The following is a 19,367-nucleotide window of genomic DNA, read 5'->3' as shown; positions in this document are numbered from 1 at the left end:
TGGATCCCACCAAGTAGGTCATCCAATCAAATCGAAGCATTGACGTCAATGCTGCTGCCAGTTCTGCCGTTGTTTACCTTTTTTTTCTTCTTCTAGTCCGTAGAAAGAGCAAAGTAGGTAGCCTTTCCTCATTAGCGCCCCCTCTGTTCAGGAGAAGACTGCAACTAGTGTCACGACCACCACGCGCGAGTATAAACCGTTACGGCGCTCCCATGACGTCACACTGGCGCGCGACAGGTCGGCTACAGCGAGTACTCACACAACGTAACCGAGTACACACATTAACAACATGTAGACGTGTTGTCTATGTGTGAAAAATCGACGTATTGTTTACGTGTTGTTTACTCGTGAGAAATCACGTGTATTTGAACTGTTTGGCTTTCTATACCGCAGTAGCGTCACATTGCTTAGCCACTGGGCCGTTATTGCGGAACTTAGCACCGCTAACGTTGACTCAGCTAGGGCTAGTGTTCACATTATCCATAATCTAATTGGTACGCTGACCGCGGTAACCTACGTCAGTGGTTCCCAACCTTTTTTCCTTCTTGCCCCCCCTACTCATGTCTAAGAAAAGCTGAGCCCCCCCTGAAACCGAAGTTGAGGTTACTCTCGAGATAGATTCTTACTTTCTTTTTTGATATAGAGGAGTTATCAGCACTTTTATGTTTCTCCGCCATGTTTCATTCATAAAATAGTGATGCCGTGGCAGCAGGACAAACGAGGATGATAGCAGCTAGCAGCTGACCTGATGACAGCAAGGGTCCCAGGTTAAGAGGTCCCAGAGGTTTGGCCTACTAAGTAGCCTGCCTACAATTTTAAGCGAGAACAAAAATATATAGTTTTTATACAGACTTTTGTATTCATTATATATCAGGGCTCCAGACTAACTTTTTGCTTTGGTCGCACTGGTGCGCCTAACTTTTTTTATTTAGGTGCACCAGCACAAAATTTAGGTGCACCCAAATTTTTCATTGCGTCGCCATTAACGCCACAATTTCAAGGTCACCTTTTTATCACGATCCATATACATTTATATATATATATATATATATATATATATATATATATATATATATATATATTATGTCAATTATTTTAAACAAGAATAAAATAAATAATAATACTTTTTTTTTTTTAGTTGAAGCACAATTATACTGTACTCAAAGTCTTATAGCGGATCCCCCCTTGCTGTCAAATGCCCCTCAGATGGCCAACACCTGCAATTTGGCCTTCTTCCCCTTTGGCCTTGGCTAAACCAGCTTGCCACACTCCCTAGCATCAAAATTCTCCAAACTGGGCCCAGCTCACTGATTCTTATCAGATCTTCCACTAGTCCAGGACTAAAAATCATATCTCTGTATTTTTTGGCTGAATGGCGATACACTATATATCTCTATCTCTAATATATATATATTTTTACAAAGTGGGCTAAATGTTCAGTTTTAAGTCAAAGCCACTTTTCACAAGCTCTTTTATTAAAACAGATGTGATTAAAATAAAATGCAAAGACAGGGTTTCCTGCCCAATTTGAAAATATACAGCTGCAACACATGTAAATTATCTGAAATAAATAACCTGGGATATCTTTAAAAAAATATATCTCTGAGAAAGCTCCTTCACTTGTTTTCAACAACAATAACAGACCCGGATAGCCCAGTAGCTCATATAGGGAGAGAGGGGGAGTACGATGGACTGAAGCGTATGCTACTCACAGAGTGACAGCTGACTCATTATGAATGGGTCCAGCATGGGTCGAATGCGCTTTGGCGGGTCAGCGGCGTTACACACGTCTTGTGTATGAAATGTCTGTATCGTCCCTGGCTGCGCTGCATTTTTATGAGCTATGATATTCTGGCCATGGGTCACATCTCTCGCCCAGGTCCTGCAGGCTCCGTCTCACACGCTATTACTCAACGAATTGAAGTTAGTTCCATTCAATAACTTCTTCTGTGTTTTTCGCCATGGCGGCCGCAATAACAGAGAGTTACCAGCGGAAACACTGGTACCAATATAGGTTTCCCTCTCATACTTAATATACTGCTGTGTTAATAACAATTACAACTGTAGACAAATGTCAGGGGGCGGGGCTGCGCGGAGGAGAGATCCAAACACAGGCACGGCTTTACAGAAGAAATGGGTCACGTAACGCAACATTAAACCATATCGACATAAACGACATGGCTTCGTTAGTGGAGAGGCAGCGGATGCAAGACGTTAGGTGCACCGGTGCGACCTAGGAAAAATCTTAGTCGCACCCTTACAAATTTTGGTCGCACTCTAGAGCCCTGTATATTCTAGTGTATTATCCTAATTTGTTTAACGTGCAATTTTTTTTTTTTACCTCAACCTCAAACCAGATAAAGACTTGCGCACCCCCCGTGATCTTTGCCGCCCCCCTAAGGGGTGCCCGGACCCCAGGTTGGGAACCACTGACCTACGTCACTGCTTTTTTTGCGGAGGCTGAGTGGACTTTTCCGTCTGAAAAAACCCGGAAAAGAACTTAGATGGAGTCGGCCTTTAACTTGCACATAACCAAACGTAACCGTGAGCCAGGCAGCGCTTTCTCGCGGACAAGTCCGTATGACATTGTACGATAACTTATGCCCGACAAGCGTCTGCTGACGGGTCACGTGAGTGTGAGGATACGTTGTCTCTAGAGAATAAATATGAGTCCTCTCCTCCCTGATGGAGGCGGTGTCAGCTTACTGGAACATATTGCAGACTGCTCATGCTGGAGGAGTCGGCCATGCATACGGGAGGAGTCAGTGTGTGTGTGTGTGTGTGTCTCCCGTTACAGTTTGCGGTTATGAAACTGTGACCATAAATGATCAGATTACAACACATAATGACCACGTACACGCAGATGAATAAAGCGTCACTGGTCTCTTTCACACGGTTCCCATGGTTTATATACGTGACGCATCACGATTTGGGATAGTGTAACTACACAACTCAAAAAAATATATAACACAGGTATGGTCGTTTTTAGACATTTGAATGCAGAAAACTTACATATTGTACCTTTAAAGCATTTGAGCAAAGTTTTCTGTTGGAGTATGTAACATTTCAAAAAATCTTCATTTTGACTTAAGTATTTTCATCCTGGGCGCCTGGGCAGCTCACCCGGTAGAGCGTGCGCCCAATATATAGAGGTTCGGTCCTGGGCGCAGCGGCCGCGGGTTCGGTTCCGACCTGCGGCCCTTTGCTGCATGTCGTTCCCCCCCCTCTCTCCCCTTTCAAGTCTAAGCTGTCCTGTGAATAATAAAGGCCTAAAAATGCCAAAAAAAAATAAATAAAGATTTTCATTTTCACTGCAAATGCATATCTGTTCCAAATATCGGTTTCATTATCTACTAATAATCGGCATCGGTATCGGCCTTTAAGAACCGTTCCCTAGTTAGGACAGCTGATTGCGTTCCGGCCAATCGTAGCGCGCAACCTATGAAATACATCCTGAATTAAATAAATGTAAATCTAAATATATATAAATGAGTCAATACAGAACCTCATCATTTATTGAACTATATTGACTCATTTGTATATTTATAGTTACATATATTCAGATATTTATTGCCTTGTTTATTTATTTAGATAAATGTAGGCACGTATTTATTTAGGCCTATGTATTTATGTAATATTGATAAAAATATTAGTATTCCATAGAATCAGTGTCTATTTACTGATGAATATTCCTGCTGCTTGTCGTCAGGGATATTTTAATTTCCATCAATTTTACAGCACTGGAAGTAAATGTGCATGCGCAAGCCCGTGCTGTCGGGAGCGCGCAACTGCAGCAGATCAGAGGGGTGGGGGGGATGGAGGGAGGAGTGAGAATGTTACGAGTCACTTCTCATCCCACTAATTTAGCAGAGAGGGAGGCAGAGAGAGAGAGCCTGCTGCAGTAAAAACACCAACACCAACCGCCGCCGCCGCCGCCGCTGCTGCTGCTGCTGAGAAAACCTACAGCACCCAAACGCACCGCGCCGGGCGGGTTTGGTTTTATCCTCCAGGTGTGTGAAGGAGGAACAACCGCGAAACGCAGGGAGGGAGGGGAAGGAGAAAATCCAGCAACGTCGATGATTTGATCCGCAGTTTATCTCGGACATATCGCGGAGGAGTCTGCCGCTGCACACGGTGTTTCGGTCGGTCCACCTTAACGGGGGAAAAAAAAAGGATAAGAAACCACCGGAGATATCTGCGGAGACGGACAGCTCTGTTTGGGGTATATTCTCGTTTTTCCGCCTACGGACGGGAGCAATCTTTCCCCCGGAGCTTTGGTGTTTACGCGGCCGCTGCAGAGAGCGAGGCGAGCGGGGAGGAAGACGCGGTGTAGCCGGGGGAGGAGCGGCCGCACGGAGCAGGTTTCTCGGGGAATCTTTTTATTTCTTTCTTTTAAAAAGGGGTTAAAAATTTAAATATCACGGTGCGGTGATATTATCCGGAGGACTCTACAGCACACCTTTACCGACACCTCCGTCTACACAGATGGGTTAAAAACACCCCGGTGCTGTTGTTCCGGAGAGCAGCCCCGCGCGCACACCTGCTCCCCTCCAGACCCGCGGGGGCTGGATGATGTAGCCCCCCCCCGCCTCTGCATCACCAGCACTATCCTCTAAGTCTCCACCTCCAGTGGTGGAATGTAATCAAGTACATTTAGTCGAGTACTGCACTCAAGGAGACAAATTTAAGGTACTTGAGTCTTTTCTTTTCATGCCACTTTCTACTTCTACTCCGCTACATTTCAGAGAGAAATATTGGACTTTTTACTACATTCATCTGTTACAGCTTTAGTTACTTTACACATTAAGATTTCTACACACACACACACACACACACACACACACACACACACACACACACACACACACATAGATGAAACTAGCCAACAATATAACGGCCTACAAGTCCAGCTGAAATGATTAGACCATTAATCACACAACTGTTTGGATCCTTTACACTTTCTACAATGTTTTAATACTACATTTTCCTGATGGTACTTACACTGCAGGACTTGTAGAGTGTTTTTTTTTTTTTACAGTGTGGTATTAGTACTTTTGCTGCAGTAATCTGAATACTTGTCCCAGCAGTGTCTCTCCAGCCGCCCAGCGTCCCAACATGCCGGCGGGGATGAAACCGCTGGAGAAGTTCCTGAAGAAGCAGACCACGGCGCTGACCCGGGCCGGGGGGTTTGTCGGCGGGGTGGCGGACAAGGCCAGCGGGGGGACGGGGGCGTCCCGCCGGAGGGCCAGTCTGTCCCGGGTCGTTCCTTTCTTCAGGGAGACGTCACCGGAGAGCGGCCAGGCCCGGGAGGTGTTCAGGTCAGGCGTCACAGTGAAAACGTGGAAACAAATTCTACAATTCTCCACTGGCCTCTATACGAATATTTTTTTTTTACGAAGAAGGGAAAAAAAAAGGTTGAAAAGAACGTTTGAAAAAAAAATGTCAAAAGCGTAAAAAAAAAGCCAAAAAGTTAAATTAAAAAATAACACTGAAATAAAGTTAAACAAATGTCAGAAACGTTGAAAGCTTCAAATGTGTTTGTTTTCACTTGTTCGGTCCGCCAAGCGAATACAAATTCTACTTTCCCAAAGTCAATTCTTTATTTGGCGTCTATAATAATAATAATAATAATAATAATAATAAATATTATACGAAGAAGAAAAAAGGTCGAAAAAAAACTACAAAAATTATAAAATAAAATATGGGGAAAAAAAAGTCAAACATAAAAAAAACGTGAAAGGAAAAAGTCAGAAAAAAGTCAAACGTTGAAAGCGTCAAAAGTCAAAAAAAAAAAAGTCAAAATTAACTTCGGAAAAAAAGTCGGCCAAAAACTAAAAAAAAAAAAAAAAAAACAAGGAAATAAAAGTTAAACAAATGTCTAAAATGTAGCGAAAAAAAAAAAGTCCGGAAACAAAGCGTCAAAAACGTTGAAAGCTTAAAAAAAAAAAAAAAAAAACATTGAAAAAATATGTCAAACCTCGAATAACCGTCAAAAAAGTGTCAAAACGTGAAGAAAACAAAAGTCGTAAAAGTCAAACAAAGAAAAAGGTTGAGAAGAACGTTTGAAAACAACTCCAAAAATAAAACAATAAAAAAATGAAGAAAAAAAAAAAGTCAAATAAACAAGGAAAAAGTCGGAAAAAAGTCGTTGAAAGCGTCAAGTTTCAAAACATTTTCAAAATACAAAAAAATTGAAAACAAAGTCAAACTTTGAAACCCCCCCCTCCCCCGCAAAATAACGTTTGTAAAAAAAAACGTTAAGTAAAAAAAAAAACATCGGAAAAAAGTCACACTTCGGAAAAAAAAAGTAACAACACGCAAAAAAGCGTTGTAAAATAATGTCAAAAAACGCGGGAAAAAAAGTCAAACGTTGAAACAGTCAAAAGTGTAAAAAACATTGAAAAAAGGTCAAACTTCAAAAAAAAAAAAAAAAGTCTAAAAATGGGTCAAGCAGCAACTCAGTTCCTGATTGGCCAGCAGAACATCAAATCGTCTTATAATCAGGGTCGTCTGGTGTAGGTTGTAATATCAACTTTCCCGGGCCGTCGGGCAACCCTTATTATTGAATCCTGCCAAGATAAGGGGGTGGGGGTGGAGTCACCTGTACATGAAACACTAACAGATGTAAATACTTTTACAATACATACTTTAGTGATTCATCTGAAGGAGGAACAATGACACTGTGCTCCTCTAAAGGCCCCCTGATTATATGAAACTGGTCCAGTATTAAACCAGAACCAAGCTGTAATGTAACCCTACAGGACTCATGTTCAGCAGCAGTTAGAGTCACTAAAAGTTCTGTTGTTACTGCTGACAGACTCAGATTATTATTCTAAGTGTCTGACAACATTATGAAAGGATCCCTACAGAGATAGAGCTTTTAGTTAAAGAGTAAGATCCTTTTTAGTTTAACATGAAACAGCCCAGAAATCACCATCACCAAACTACACCAGACTCCATGTAAATAATCACTACTTTTAGCGTGTATAGAGCCAGCATATTTCCACATGTAAATGGGTGAATTAAGGGTTTATTTCAACCAAACCAGAGTGGTGATTGTTGGTCTAAACTGTGACCTTTGACTGTGACCCCCCCCCCTGCAGCCCCGACAGTGAGGACCCCCCCTCCTGGCCCTCAGCCACAGGGCCTGGTGTCGTCCCGGCGCCCGGCAGCGCTAACGGCTCCGGAGACGTCCGCAGCCCGTCTCTGTCCAGCGACGAGCAGAGCTCCGAGGCCAGTCTGATCACGGAGAGCGGCAGCGGGGGCGGGGGCGGGACGCCCCTTCCTCCCGACACACCGGACAACCTGACCCTCGCTCTGCTGGACAGCGCGGCGGGAAAACGCTCTGGGGTCTGCACAGGTGAGACGGGAGACTTTTTGATTGTTTCTAATGTAGCTGCATGGAAGGCCACGGGCCAAAAATAAATTGGGTGTGGGTGGGTGGGTGTGGTGACAAACATACAGCCAATGGGCCAGAACCGGCCCGCCAAAGGGTCCAATCGGACCCAGTATCGAGCATCTTAAAAAAAGCCTTGTCACTCAATACCCTTAGGAGTAAAGCTGTCAGCGCCAGGGAGCCAATCAGCACGCACCATGCTTCTACCAAGATCTAATAATGTCTGTGATTGGCTGTCTAACGTTACGTGTCGTAGAGACACGCAGCTGGAACATAAATACAAAGATGTGTGCCGTAATGTGTAATGTTGTCATTTGCTTTTCTTAAAATAGATTTTTATGAAATTGGGATTGGGTCGCAATGGAAAGTGTTCCCGTTTTCTTTCAGTACGCTGACTCTGTCGGGGTTTTGGGGCTCTCGGTCTGGCAAAACCGAGACCTTTTTCTAACCCAACGGAGACGGCATAATTAATTATCAAAGGCGTCACGTTTGAAAGCCGAGGACGTGTCGCGTGCAAAGACGGAGCAGCTGGCGCAGGAAGGAGCGAACGCAGCTGATTTAATCTGACAGGTCGGGGTTCGCCGTCGACGCTTTCTCTGAGGAAATATTGTCACATTCAGAGCAGAGAGAAGCTGGCTTTCTGCAGGATGTTCAGCCGTGTGTGTGTGTGTGTGTGTGTGTGTGGTTACATAATCGCAGCCGTCCTCTTTCACAAACACAGCCTGCTTATTACAGCTGAAGTGGGTGTGCATGCATGCGTGTACGTATGTGTTCCTGCAGGAATGTTTGCCTTTTGTGTGTGTGTGTGTGTGTGTGTGTGTGTGTGTGTGTGTGTGTGTGTGTGTGTGTGTGTGTGTGTTGCTGCCTGTCAGCGGCTGCAGGGTGTGTTTGTTTGTGTCCACGTTTCATTTGTATTTTTCCAGAAACGCAAAAACAATTCAGTTTTTTTATTTTTCTCTCGAACGATATGAAAATGTGTTGTTTTTTTTGCAAATTAAATTTGAAATCCTAAAAGAAGTAGATATATTTAAAGCATGTTACGAATAATTTTAATGTAAAAAAAAAAGTGGCACATCAAGGGGTGGCACGGGCAGTTTGACAGGCAACACGACAAGCGGGCGCAATCCGCGGAACTGTTGCGTTGGTGCTCGTCACACGCACACGCCCGCCCGCTGCAAGGGTTGAACTGTGTTGAACTTTACCCTACGTGAGCGACGTGCAGCACAGCTCAATGAACGAGAGACTGATTCTTTGGTTTGTGAGTTCTCTAAAATATAAAAGTGTTTTCTAAACAGTTATCAGGACACAGACAGTGGGGCTTCTGCTTGTCAGAGCGTCGGCACAAGACTGGATTCATCAGGTAACGTACGTAATTATGACGATGCTAATTTAGCTAACTTTAGCTATCAACAATGACAGTCCGTGGTTAGGAAAGACTAGTAATAACACTATTTGTAAAGAATCAGCCTGGGATTGTAGCGGCTGTAAGCGGTCCAACAAAGTGCTGCCGCGAGAGACTAAACACTGAGAGCTGCATAAACACACTGTGATGCGCTCGAGATTGTATTGCAGTGATTTATTCCGCCACACGTAAAATACAACTAGCACTGCAGTTACCAAATGTAAGTTACTTTGTGAGTCGAAATAAGTGCGTTAGCGCGGCAGTCAACAGAAAGTGTTCGCTCCCAGGCTCACCCCCTCTCTGTCAAAGCCCAAAAAACCCAGGTGAACAGGTGAAGCAAACTAAATATGTTATCACTTCCGCTCAAACCGCGATGAACACGCCCACCACCTACAATATTAGTGCACAATATAATAATCAATAAATATAAATGAGACCATAAACAACATACAGTATGTGGCTCCTACAGGGATATATGATACCACAGTCAGCTCATCTCATTCAGTTGTACGGCAGGGATACAGTAGCTCCATGGTTACCACGCATTAATCGCCTGGCGTTTACTAGCGGAGCGTTGTCCCTTCCCAAGAGGAGCATAGGGAGACGCCGCAGATCCACGCGACTACGCAGGCACAGTGTCGCTCCCCGTGTGAAAAGCCCTTAATCCCGAAAAAACAGGAGGGCTGCACAATATATAGTTTTATTATTGTCATTGTAATATTAGTCTATATAGCCACGATGCTCCACTTCCGGGATTGCTCTGGTGCCGACGGAAATGGACGGATGGTCCTTCATTTTGGCCGGATATCCGTCCCCTTCCTCTTTCTTTGTGTTGGCGTTCTAACCTCCGGTGGATTTCTGAGGACTATGGTTAACTGGTCCTCAGATCTCTGCAGGGTAAATCCAGACAGCTAGCTAGACTATCTGTCCAATCTGAGTTTTATGTTGCACGACTAAAACTACTTTTGAACATACACATGTTCCACCAAAACAAGTTCCTTCCTGAGACTATTTAGCAGAGGCTCTGTGGCTCCGTCCAGAGCTTAGCACCGCCTCAAGATGATTGTCCATCCATCCATCTTCGTCCGCTTATCTGGGGTCAGGTCGCGGGGGCAGGAGCTCCAGCAGGGGACCCCAAACTTCCCTTTCTCGAGCCACATTAACCAGCTCTGACTGGGGGATCCAGAGGCGTTCCCAGGCCAGGGTGGAGATATAATCCCTCCACTTAGTCCTGGGTCTTCCCCGAGGCCTCCTCCCAGCTGGACATGCCTCCACCTAGTCCTGGGTCTCCCCCAAGGCCTTCTCCTAGCTGGACATCCTTCCACCTAGTCCTGGGTCTTCCCCGAGGCCTCGTCCTAGCTGGACGTGCCACCACCTAGTCCTGGGTCTTTCCCGAGGCCTCCTCCCAGCTGGACGTACCTCAACCTAGTTCTGGGTCTTCCCCGAGGCCTCCTCCCAGCTGGACGTGCCTCCACCTAGTCCTGGGTCTTCCCCGAGGCCTCCTCCCAGCTGGACGTCCCTCCACCTAGTCCTGGGTCTTTCCCGAGGCCTCCTCCCAGCTGGACGTACCTCCACCTAGTCCTGGGTCTTCCCCGAGGCCTCCTCCCAGCTGGACGTGCCTGGAACACCTCCCTAGGGAGGCGCCCAGGGGGCATCCTTACCAGACGGCCAAACCACCTCAACTGGCTCCTTTCGACGCAAAGGAGCAGCGGCTCTACTCCGAGCTCCTCACGGATGACTGAGCTTCTCACCCTGTCTCTAAGGGAGGCGCCAGCCACCCTCCTGAGGAAACCCACTTCGGCCACTTGTACCCTGGATCTCGTTCTTTCGGTCATGACCCAGCCTTCATGACCATAGGTGAGGGTAGGAGCGAAAACTTGACCGACCAAGACAATTGTGATTGGTTTAAAGAAATGCCAATAAACCAGCCCACGTTTTCCTCCCATCCAGGAATGCTGTGTGCACTAGTCAGACCTTCCGTAGATTACGTCCTAGGACGTTTAAAAAACTGCATCGTGATTCTCAGCCGGTTGTTATCTTTCAGGTTCAGGATCAGGTTACTTTATTGGTACCCGTAGGTAAACTAGGTTTACAGTCTCAGAGGTAGGACATCCTTAAAACTTTGTAGACCACCACATAACATGCAACACACAAAACCTTAAAACATATAAACAGACAGTAGAACATGGATAAAAAACATTACATGACCACATTGACTTGTGCAGTTATATGCAGAAATTCTACAGCTAGTACACAACCAAGGCGCTTGTGCGTTGTGTACAAGTAATTCTACAGTTTGTTTAACAGAGCGATTGGCGCTGGGACAAAACTGTTTTTAAATCTTTTAGTTCTACAACCAGGACATTTACATCCATTTTTAACCCAATCACCATGCAAGCGTTACATCTGGGTGTTAATTGGTTGGCTGTTAATCTTAACGCGTTGAGAGAAATCCAGCGGGGCGCAAAGCGTGACATCTTAGCAGGATAACCCAAGTTTATTAAGTCCCACAGACGCCCCGCTGTTCCCTTCTGCACCCGTCACAGCCCTGAATAATCTTTCTCTCTCCGAGGATCCATTATCCTCACATCATCGTGTGAGTGTGAGAGTGTTATTATGCAACACTTCTCCGCTAATGTTCAGCTCGTCTCCGAGAGGCTTCGGCACAAAGAAGTGATGAGTTTGATTCATAACATTGCTCTTTGCCGTTTTTATCGAATGACTGACACACACACACACACACACACACGTACATATTTTTGGCCCGTGGCCTTCCATGCAGATCCATTCTTGGCCCTTTTTATATGAAAGCATTTGGGTGTGAACGTTTCCTTCTGGGCTTCAGTGTGACTTTGAGTTTGATGTTGTTCAGGTTTCGGCGTGCTCCTCACCTGTCTGGTTTTACCTGCTCTCACACACACACACACACACACACACACACACACACACACACACACACACACACACACCTTTCAACCAGACACACGTTTGATTCAACGTCTGCCAAAACCGTTGTTTTTGGCATTATGTTTTACCACGTGGACACGACTGTGTAACACGTTGTCCTTATACAGAACAGATAACGTCCCAAAAACAACCACCATTTCTTTTTAAGATTGAGTTTGATTGATACGGGAGAGCAAAAAATAGAATGAATGGAAAATAATTGGACTTGAAGTAAATTAAATTAGCATCAAACTTATTTTTTGCTGTTACAAGAAACGGTGTGTGTGTGTGTGTGTGTGTGTGTGTGTGTGTGTGTGTGTGTGTGTGTGTGTGTGTGTGTGTGTGTGTGTGTGTGTGTGTGTGTGTGTGTGTGTGTGTGTGTGTGTGTTCTTGTTTAACTATATTCGTGGGGTCCACAAACCAGTAGTCCAGTATACTTGTGGGGTCCCGACAGCTTTGTGGGGCCAAAATGCTGGACCCCACCACTTTAAAGGGCTGTTTAAGGGTTAAGACTTGGTTTTAGGATTAGGGTTAGAATAAGGTTATGGTTAGGGTGAGGGTAAGGGTTAAGGTTAGGCATTTAGTTTTGATGGTTAAGGTTAGGGTAAGGGGCTAGGGAATGCATTATGTCAATGACAGGTCCCCACAAAGATAGTGCCACAAACCAGAGAGAGAGAGAGAGAGAGAGAGAGAGAGAGAGAGTGTGAGTCAGAGTCAGACTGAGGATTTAGAAAATAATTAGTCCATTTATTAATGTCTTCACACCCTTCAAACGGCTGCATGAACAAGTTAATCCAGCAACTTCAGAACTGAATCTCGTTCACTACCCTCTGGACACTGGTGAGAGCCACTGAGGTTTAACCATGTATCCAGCTAGTTTAAATAGCTCACGTTACTGCATTGTGTGTTATTACAGCACTTCCTTCCATAATAAATCCCAATATAAGAGATCCATTAGTTACCATCTAACATCCTGGACATATTAAGTAATTGATAATTAAGAAATGTTTTAATTCATGGTGCCTAAAATACGAACAGAGCGACAGCATCGTGGTGTTCCTCAGCAGCAGCAGCTGGACGCAGAGGATTTTATAAAGCTTCGGAAAACAGTGTGTGTGTCTCTCTCTCTCTCTCTCTCTCTCTCTCTCTCTCTCTCTCTCTCTCTCTCTCTCTCTCTCTCTCTGTGTGTGTCTCTCTCTCTCTCTCTCTCTCTCTCTCTGTGTGTCTCTCTCTCTCTCTCTCTCTCTCTCTCTCTCTCTCTCTCTCTCTCTCTCTCTCTCTCTCTCTCTCTCTCTCTCTCTCTCTCTCTCTCTCTCTCTCTCTCTCTCTCTGTGTGTGTGTGAGACAATACGTTTCCTGACACTTCCAGAAAAGAGGAACAAACCTGCCAAATCTTCTTATATAACACACACACACACACACAGAGGCGTGTCGAGGCAGGTGTGTTCAGGTGTGTTTTGTGTGAAGCAGAACGTAAACAACATTTCTTCTGAAAGAACTCTTTCTTTCCATCTCAGTTGTTTTCCAGCTGGAAAGAAGCAAAGCCCACGTACTCTCAGGGCCGCTCGATTCTGGGGAAGAAATCAGAATCAGGATTATTTTTGGTCGATATTGAAATCAGGACTATAGAACACGATTCCTCGTTGACTTTTGGAAAGATGTTGCATTTGCTGAAGTTAAAAAAAAAAAAACGGGAAACGGTGAAACAAATCAAAGGTGACAACACCTTCAACTGGGACGTTTCCCTTCGTACTTTTCCCGTTTGAACTTTTTTGGTATTGCCCTTTTAAAATACAAAATATGCAAAATATATTCAAATGTTGGCTGAGTGAGTTCAGGCTTCGGGAGGTTTCAGGAGTTATTTCACTGTTGTCACTGTTGATTTGTTTTACCGTTTTTTTTTGTTTTTTTTTTTAACTTCAGTGAATGCAACATCTTTCCAAACGTCAACGAGGAATGGAGTTAAATAATCCTGATTCCGATTTTTTTTTTTTCCGTAATCAAGCGGCGCTGTGTAGACTGTGTTTGAAACCTCTTTATAAGCCAGGGAGGGAGGGAGAGAGAGAGAGGCAGTGTGACAGCTCTGATCCGTGTGGGAGGAAGATTTCTCTCTACAAAAACAACGAGAGAAGAAGTGAACCCGCTGCCCACTCGCTCCTCTTCCTCTCCTCTCTGCAGGTTTCCCTCGCTCCACTCCCTGTTTGTGAAGATGTTTCTGTTTTTCTGTGTGCATCTTGTGGACACGCATGTTCTGTGTGCAGATACACACATGAGAGGCTCTTCAGCAACCGGTTCACATAGCAACGGGCTCTTGACCACACGAGAGAGAGAGAGAGTCCATGTAAATAATCAGGACTTTTAGCGTGTATAGAACCAGCATATTTCCACCAGACTCCATGTAAATAATCAGGACTTTTAGCGTGTATAGAGCTAGCATATCTCCACATGTAAATGGGTGAATTAAGGGTTTATTTCAACCAAACCAGAGTGGTGATTGTTGGAACAGTGGAAAGATGAACCAAGACGGCTCTTGGTAGCTGTATTTTGTTTCTATCCACTTTGAATGAAGTGTGTTTTTTTTACGCTGATAAAAGTGCTGTTTATTTACATGGAGTCTGGCCAGGGCTGCATTCAACACCACTACACACGTGTCATCTCTGGCTTCACTTCTGCGATTGGATGTTTGTTCGTGAAATGCACCCTGGGAGACGTAGTCCCTCCTTCAGTTCTTATGTCCGTCCGTCGTTGTGATCTTCTGTTCACACTTCACTTTTATATTTGGGGAAATCTTCCCCTCTGCTTAATAGTCAAAGATATTTAGACACCTTTCTGTGTGTTATTTCTTATTTAACCTAGAACTGCAATCAATTAGTTGTCAACTCTAACACACGCGCACAGATACACGCACAGACTCACACTCATAATCCTTTAATCATTTTGAGTCATTTTGTATGTAAAACAGGTAAACTTGTGTGACGTCAGCTTGTTAAATGTGAATATTTTCCAGTTTCTTTTCTCCTCTGGGACAGGAAACTGAATCTTCCTTCCTTTCATCCCTCCTTCCTTCTCTGCATTTCTTTCCTTCCCTTCATCCTTCCCTACGTACGTCCTTTTCTTCCATCTTCTTTCCTTCCTTCCCTTTTCCCATCCTTACTTATTTATTCTTCCTTTACTCTCCTTCCATTATTCCTCTCATTCATCTTGGGCTTTGGGAAACACTGATCCACATTTTTCACTATTTCAAGACATTTTAGAGACCTAACAACTCATCCATTCATCCAGAAAACAATCCACACATTAATCAACAGTGAAAATGACCCTTGTAATTAGTCGCAGCCCTACTTTAATTCCTTGTTTGCTGCGTGTTTTGGGGAATTTGTCCGAAAGACAGGCCCGAAATAAGGCCGTAAGGCCAGAGAAATCGGACTCCAAATACCTAACTCCTGCGCCTCCTTTAATCAGACTTAAGATTACCAGAACACAAGGATCAATCTGAGACAAAGAGTTCAGTTAAGCAAAGTTTACGGAGTCCAGCATAGGAGTTACAACACAGCTGTGGGTTCACAAAACGGAGACTTGCTAGTTTCCCTAGCAACAGACATCAAGTCGAGGCTTGGTCCACCGAGATCTCCGAAGTGAGCCTCGATCTAAGCTTTCCCTGTGTCTTCATTCTCTCCTCACGGGGGTGTCTTCTAGTTTCTTAGACAGAAACTTTTCACACATACACACCAAGGTCGGGGCCTCTGTGTGGTGCAACTTCCTCTTCTATTCTCTTAACTTGAACTGTCTTTCCTGTTCTTCTGCTTATCTGTTATCTATTGTTAAAGGCTTAGGCTTAACCTTCTATGCGTCAGAGACATTTCCTTGAACCACTTCCTCCAGGACTGCACGCAGCTCTTTTTATGAGCACAAATACAACTTGAACTGCTAATATTCTGCAGTATGAATAATAATGTATTCTCCAACGTGTTTTCTGAAAATCAACATGGAGAACTTGACATACTTTTTTTTTTCGTGCTAAGATTTGTCTTTTATATAAGAGTTGTCTTGCAGTGAACAGTCGGTATAATCTCTCTCTCTCTCTCTCTCTCTCCGAGGTTGTAGGCGTTCTTTCCATCCCACTTGGACTCACTTGTTTTCTCTCCTCTTCCTCCCACGTTCACACTCTCTCACTCCGTCTCTCTCTCTCTCTCTCTCTCTCTCGCTCTCTCCGAGGTTGTAGGCGTTCTTTCCATCCCGCTTGGACTCGCTTGTTTTCTCTCCTCTTCCTCCCACGTTCACACTCTCTCACTCCGTCCTCTGTCTCCGCACACATCACACCATCTTCTCTCTCTCCTGCATCCTTCTGCCCAGCATTCCTCGCATGGCTTTCACTGCACATCCCATAATATGCGCACGGCTTCCACGAGCTGTAGCTGTGAATGTGTACATCGTGATATCACTGGATCATTTGGGGGGTTTATCCGAGTTTTTGCGGAAGCACCGACACTTACGTATACGTCTCAGCATATGTGTGCTACATGTCTAGTTGAGGATGAATCCAGTGTAGCGTGGATTATATTTGAACAATCTCACACACACACACACACACACACACACACACACACACACTCAGATGTATGACATTGGTTCCTCTCTTCAGTGTTTCTTCTCTCTCATTTCCCTCTTCATCCTCTCTCTGTCGGCAACGTGGTGTCTCTATGGTAACCGCCTGCAGAGAGGCGGACCACGGCAGGACACGCCCACTGCAGCATGCAACACACAGACACACAGACACACACACATACACACACACACACACACACACACGCAGCAGTGTATTTTAGTACATGTGGCCACAGCGTTTGAGCCGTGCTGTTTCAGCAGCTGAAATTACGGCTGTGTGCTGCAGCAGCCGCTCATCATCGGGACTTTAACACAATGTTTAGTTCAGAAGAAGAAAAGAAAAAAACCAACCCAAGGTTTTGTCTAAATCCTCGCCAGTGTTTTTCTCTTCTTCTCTTGTTTAAAAATAGACCCGTCTGACTGTCTCGCCTCCCTTTAGTGTCCTAAAAGCTTCAGTTCTGGTTCTGCAGATCAGAAACAACACGGCTAAATGTGTCTTCATGGCCTACATTTAGAGTGTGTGTGTGTGTGTGTCTGACTGTGGGTCTGTGTGTGTGTGTGTGTGTGTGTGTGTGTTTGTTTGTGTGTGTATATGTGTGTGTCTCTGTGTGTGTGTGTGTGTGTGTGTGTGTCTTTTTGTGTGTGTGTGTATGTGTGTCTCTGTGTGTGTGTGTGTCTCTGTGTGTTTGTGTGTGTGTCTCTGTCTGCGTGTCTCTGTGAGTGTGTGTCTGTGCTTCTCTGTGTGTGCTGTGTGTGTGTGTGTGTGTATGTCCGTGTGTGTGTGCTTCTCTCTGTGTGTGTGTGTCTCTGTGCTTCTCTGTGTGTGCTGTGTGTGTGTGTGTGTGTGTGTGTGTCCGTGTGTGTGTGCTTCTCTCTGTGTGTGTGTGTCTCTGTGCTTGTGTGTGTGTGTGCTTCTCTGTGTGTGTGTGTCTCTGTGCTTCTGTGTGTGTGTGGTTCTCTGCGTGTCTCTGTGAGTGTGTGTCTGTGCTTCTCTGTGTGTGCTGTGTGTGTGTGTGTGTGTGTGTCCGTGTGTGTGTGCTTCTCTCTGTGTGTGTGTGTCTCTGTGCTTCTCTGTGTGTGCTGTGTGTGTGTGTGTGTGTGTGTGTGTCCGTGTGTGTGTGCTTCTCTCTGTGTGTGTGTGTGTCTCTGTGCTTGTGTGTGTGTGTGCTTCTCTGTGTGTGTGTGTCTCTGTGCTTCTGTGTGTGTGTGGTTCTCTGTGTGTCTCTGTGCTTCTGTGTGTGTGTGTGTGTGTGTGTGTGTGTGTGTGTGTGTGTGTGTGTCTCTCTAAATAAATCTGTGTCAAAGTCAGAAACGGGGTGAGTATTTCTGTAAAGGAGTCTGATTTTCACCGTTCCAGTTGTTTACTTATTTATGTGCATTTTGAATCGTTTATATGAATTGTGAATGTCTCTTTTAAAGCCCTCTGGCATTTGATTTTCTGGATTTTATCAAACAATATTTGGAAACTGTCATCTCCGACAAACTTTTGACTTCTTTGACAGCAGACATTAATTTGTACCAGAGTATTTCTGCAGTGTGGTATTGGTGCTTTTTTTCCCCAAAGGATCTGAATAATTGTTCCAGCGCTGCTGCGTTCAGGTTCAGTCTGTGAAACTAACTCTGTGTTTGTCTCTCTGTTTGTCTCCCTCTGTGTGTGTGTGTGTGTGTCTCTCTGTGTGTGTGTGTGTGTGTGTGTGTGTGTGTGTGTGTGTGTGTGTGTGTGTGTGTGTAGAAACCCTGCTGGATGACTTCATGTTGACCCACCCCATCTTCCTGGCGGCCGACAGGTTCCAGCAGGTCCTGCTGCAGCAGTATCCTTCGCTCAGTGCTCCCAGCGCCGTGTGTGTCTGCATGACTGCGTAACACACGTCCAAACACACACACGCGTGCGTGTTTGACCTCCGTCGGCGCTGCAGAGTCCCGGGGTAACTCTGGGTTATTGACAGCTTCATTCAGTTTAATGCTGTGTGTTTTCCCCCTAACGGTATAGGGGCTTTTTGCCGCAGAGAAAAAAACAAAACCGAAAGTGTTTGCTGTCAGAAACAGATTCCCGTAAACGTGAACGTGACGATGAAATGTTCAGGGACTCGTGTGTGTGTGTGTGTGCGTGTGTGTGTGTGTGTGTGTGTGTGTGTGTGTGTAGATGTTAGTGTCCGTTTTGACCAAATTAAAACTTTGAGCACATCAGACACTTCATTTCTTGCATTTTAGTGAATTTATGGGGCCAGTACATAGCTGTAATTTACAGTGCAACACACCACCCCCCCCTTCCCAGAAACCTATTATAATTTCCTTTACATAAATTAAGACATTTGCACCATTACAAAAATGCACCAGAATGCAGGAAATGATGTGTTTGATACGCTCTAAGTGTAAAATTTTGCTCAAAAGTGGAGCTCTCAAAATTGAGAATTTAAAAACGCTGTGAGACGGATTCCACAGGGCCGTTAAGGCAGTGCTAAACGCCAACTGGAGATTTGTAAATGTGACTACGTCCTATGCCGACAATAATGGCTAAGCCTAAAAACTTATAGGTGCTGTAGGTAGGATTGGGAAGATCCAGGACTTAGCCCAAAAAAAATTTGAACATCGACAACTTCTCAGTCCATCCCCCCCCTTTCTGCTAAAGCCCAAAATGGTCTCCTAAGCCCCTCCCCTCCACAACGGGAGAATGAATGCGTGTGCATGAGCAGTGATCCGTCGTGTCCGTCGTTTGGAGTATGGTCATAAAACTCAGTCCCAGTCAGTCTTTTCTCCCGTCTGGACGTTCAGTTTGATATTATCCTAAGTTTGAAGTCTGGGTAGTGAAGTTACATCACATGAACATCGTCGACAGCCAATGGGAGCGCTCCCTATGATCCGTGGAGGTGTTACAGCGACACAAGATATTACAAACCAGCAGCAACGCACACAGCGGAGGCATTAACTGAGCCGCCAGTCAGAAGTGATGAAGCATCGATGCTGCGTCATTAGAAATCTTTTATTCTGCAGCGACAGAGTGATAGGTCTGCTCTAACA

General features: G+C 44.9%; 2 protein-coding genes across 3 annotated transcripts in view; both read left to right on the top strand.

Moving 5' to 3' along the window:
* Positions 1-6,418, top strand: part of casc3 (casc3 exon junction complex subunit) — a 30,995-nt gene extending 24,577 nt beyond the window's left edge. Inside the window, exon 13 of the mRNA XM_035996782.1 lies at positions 6,408-6,418. The gene's annotated coding sequence lies outside the window, so the exon portion shown is untranslated. The remainder of the gene's footprint in view (positions 1-6,407) is intronic.
* The window catches only part of rapgefl1 (Rap guanine nucleotide exchange factor (GEF)-like 1), a 27,400-nt gene continuing 11,951 nt past the window's right edge, over positions 3,919-19,367 (top strand). Inside the window, exons 1-4 of one of the 2 annotated variants that reach the window (XM_035996784.1) lie at positions 3,919-4,689; positions 5,085-5,318; positions 7,104-7,360; positions 18,082-18,160. In XM_035996784.1, coding sequence (XP_035852677.1) covers positions 5,116-5,318; positions 7,104-7,360; positions 18,082-18,160 — 539 coding nt within the window. In that variant the 5' untranslated portion in view covers positions 3,919-4,689; positions 5,085-5,115. The remainder of the gene's footprint in view (positions 4,690-5,084; positions 5,319-7,103; positions 7,361-18,081; positions 18,161-19,367) is intronic. The other variant, XM_035996783.1, reaches the window with a different exon arrangement.

This window comes from Sander lucioperca, chromosome 21 (genome assembly GCF_008315115.2).
Source record: "Sander lucioperca isolate FBNREF2018 chromosome 21, SLUC_FBN_1.2, whole genome shotgun sequence".
NCBI lineage: Eukaryota > Metazoa > Chordata > Actinopteri > Perciformes > Percidae > Sander > Sander lucioperca.
The sequence above is the reverse complement of the archived record's forward strand: the minus strand, read 5'-3'. Positions and strand labels throughout refer to the sequence as shown.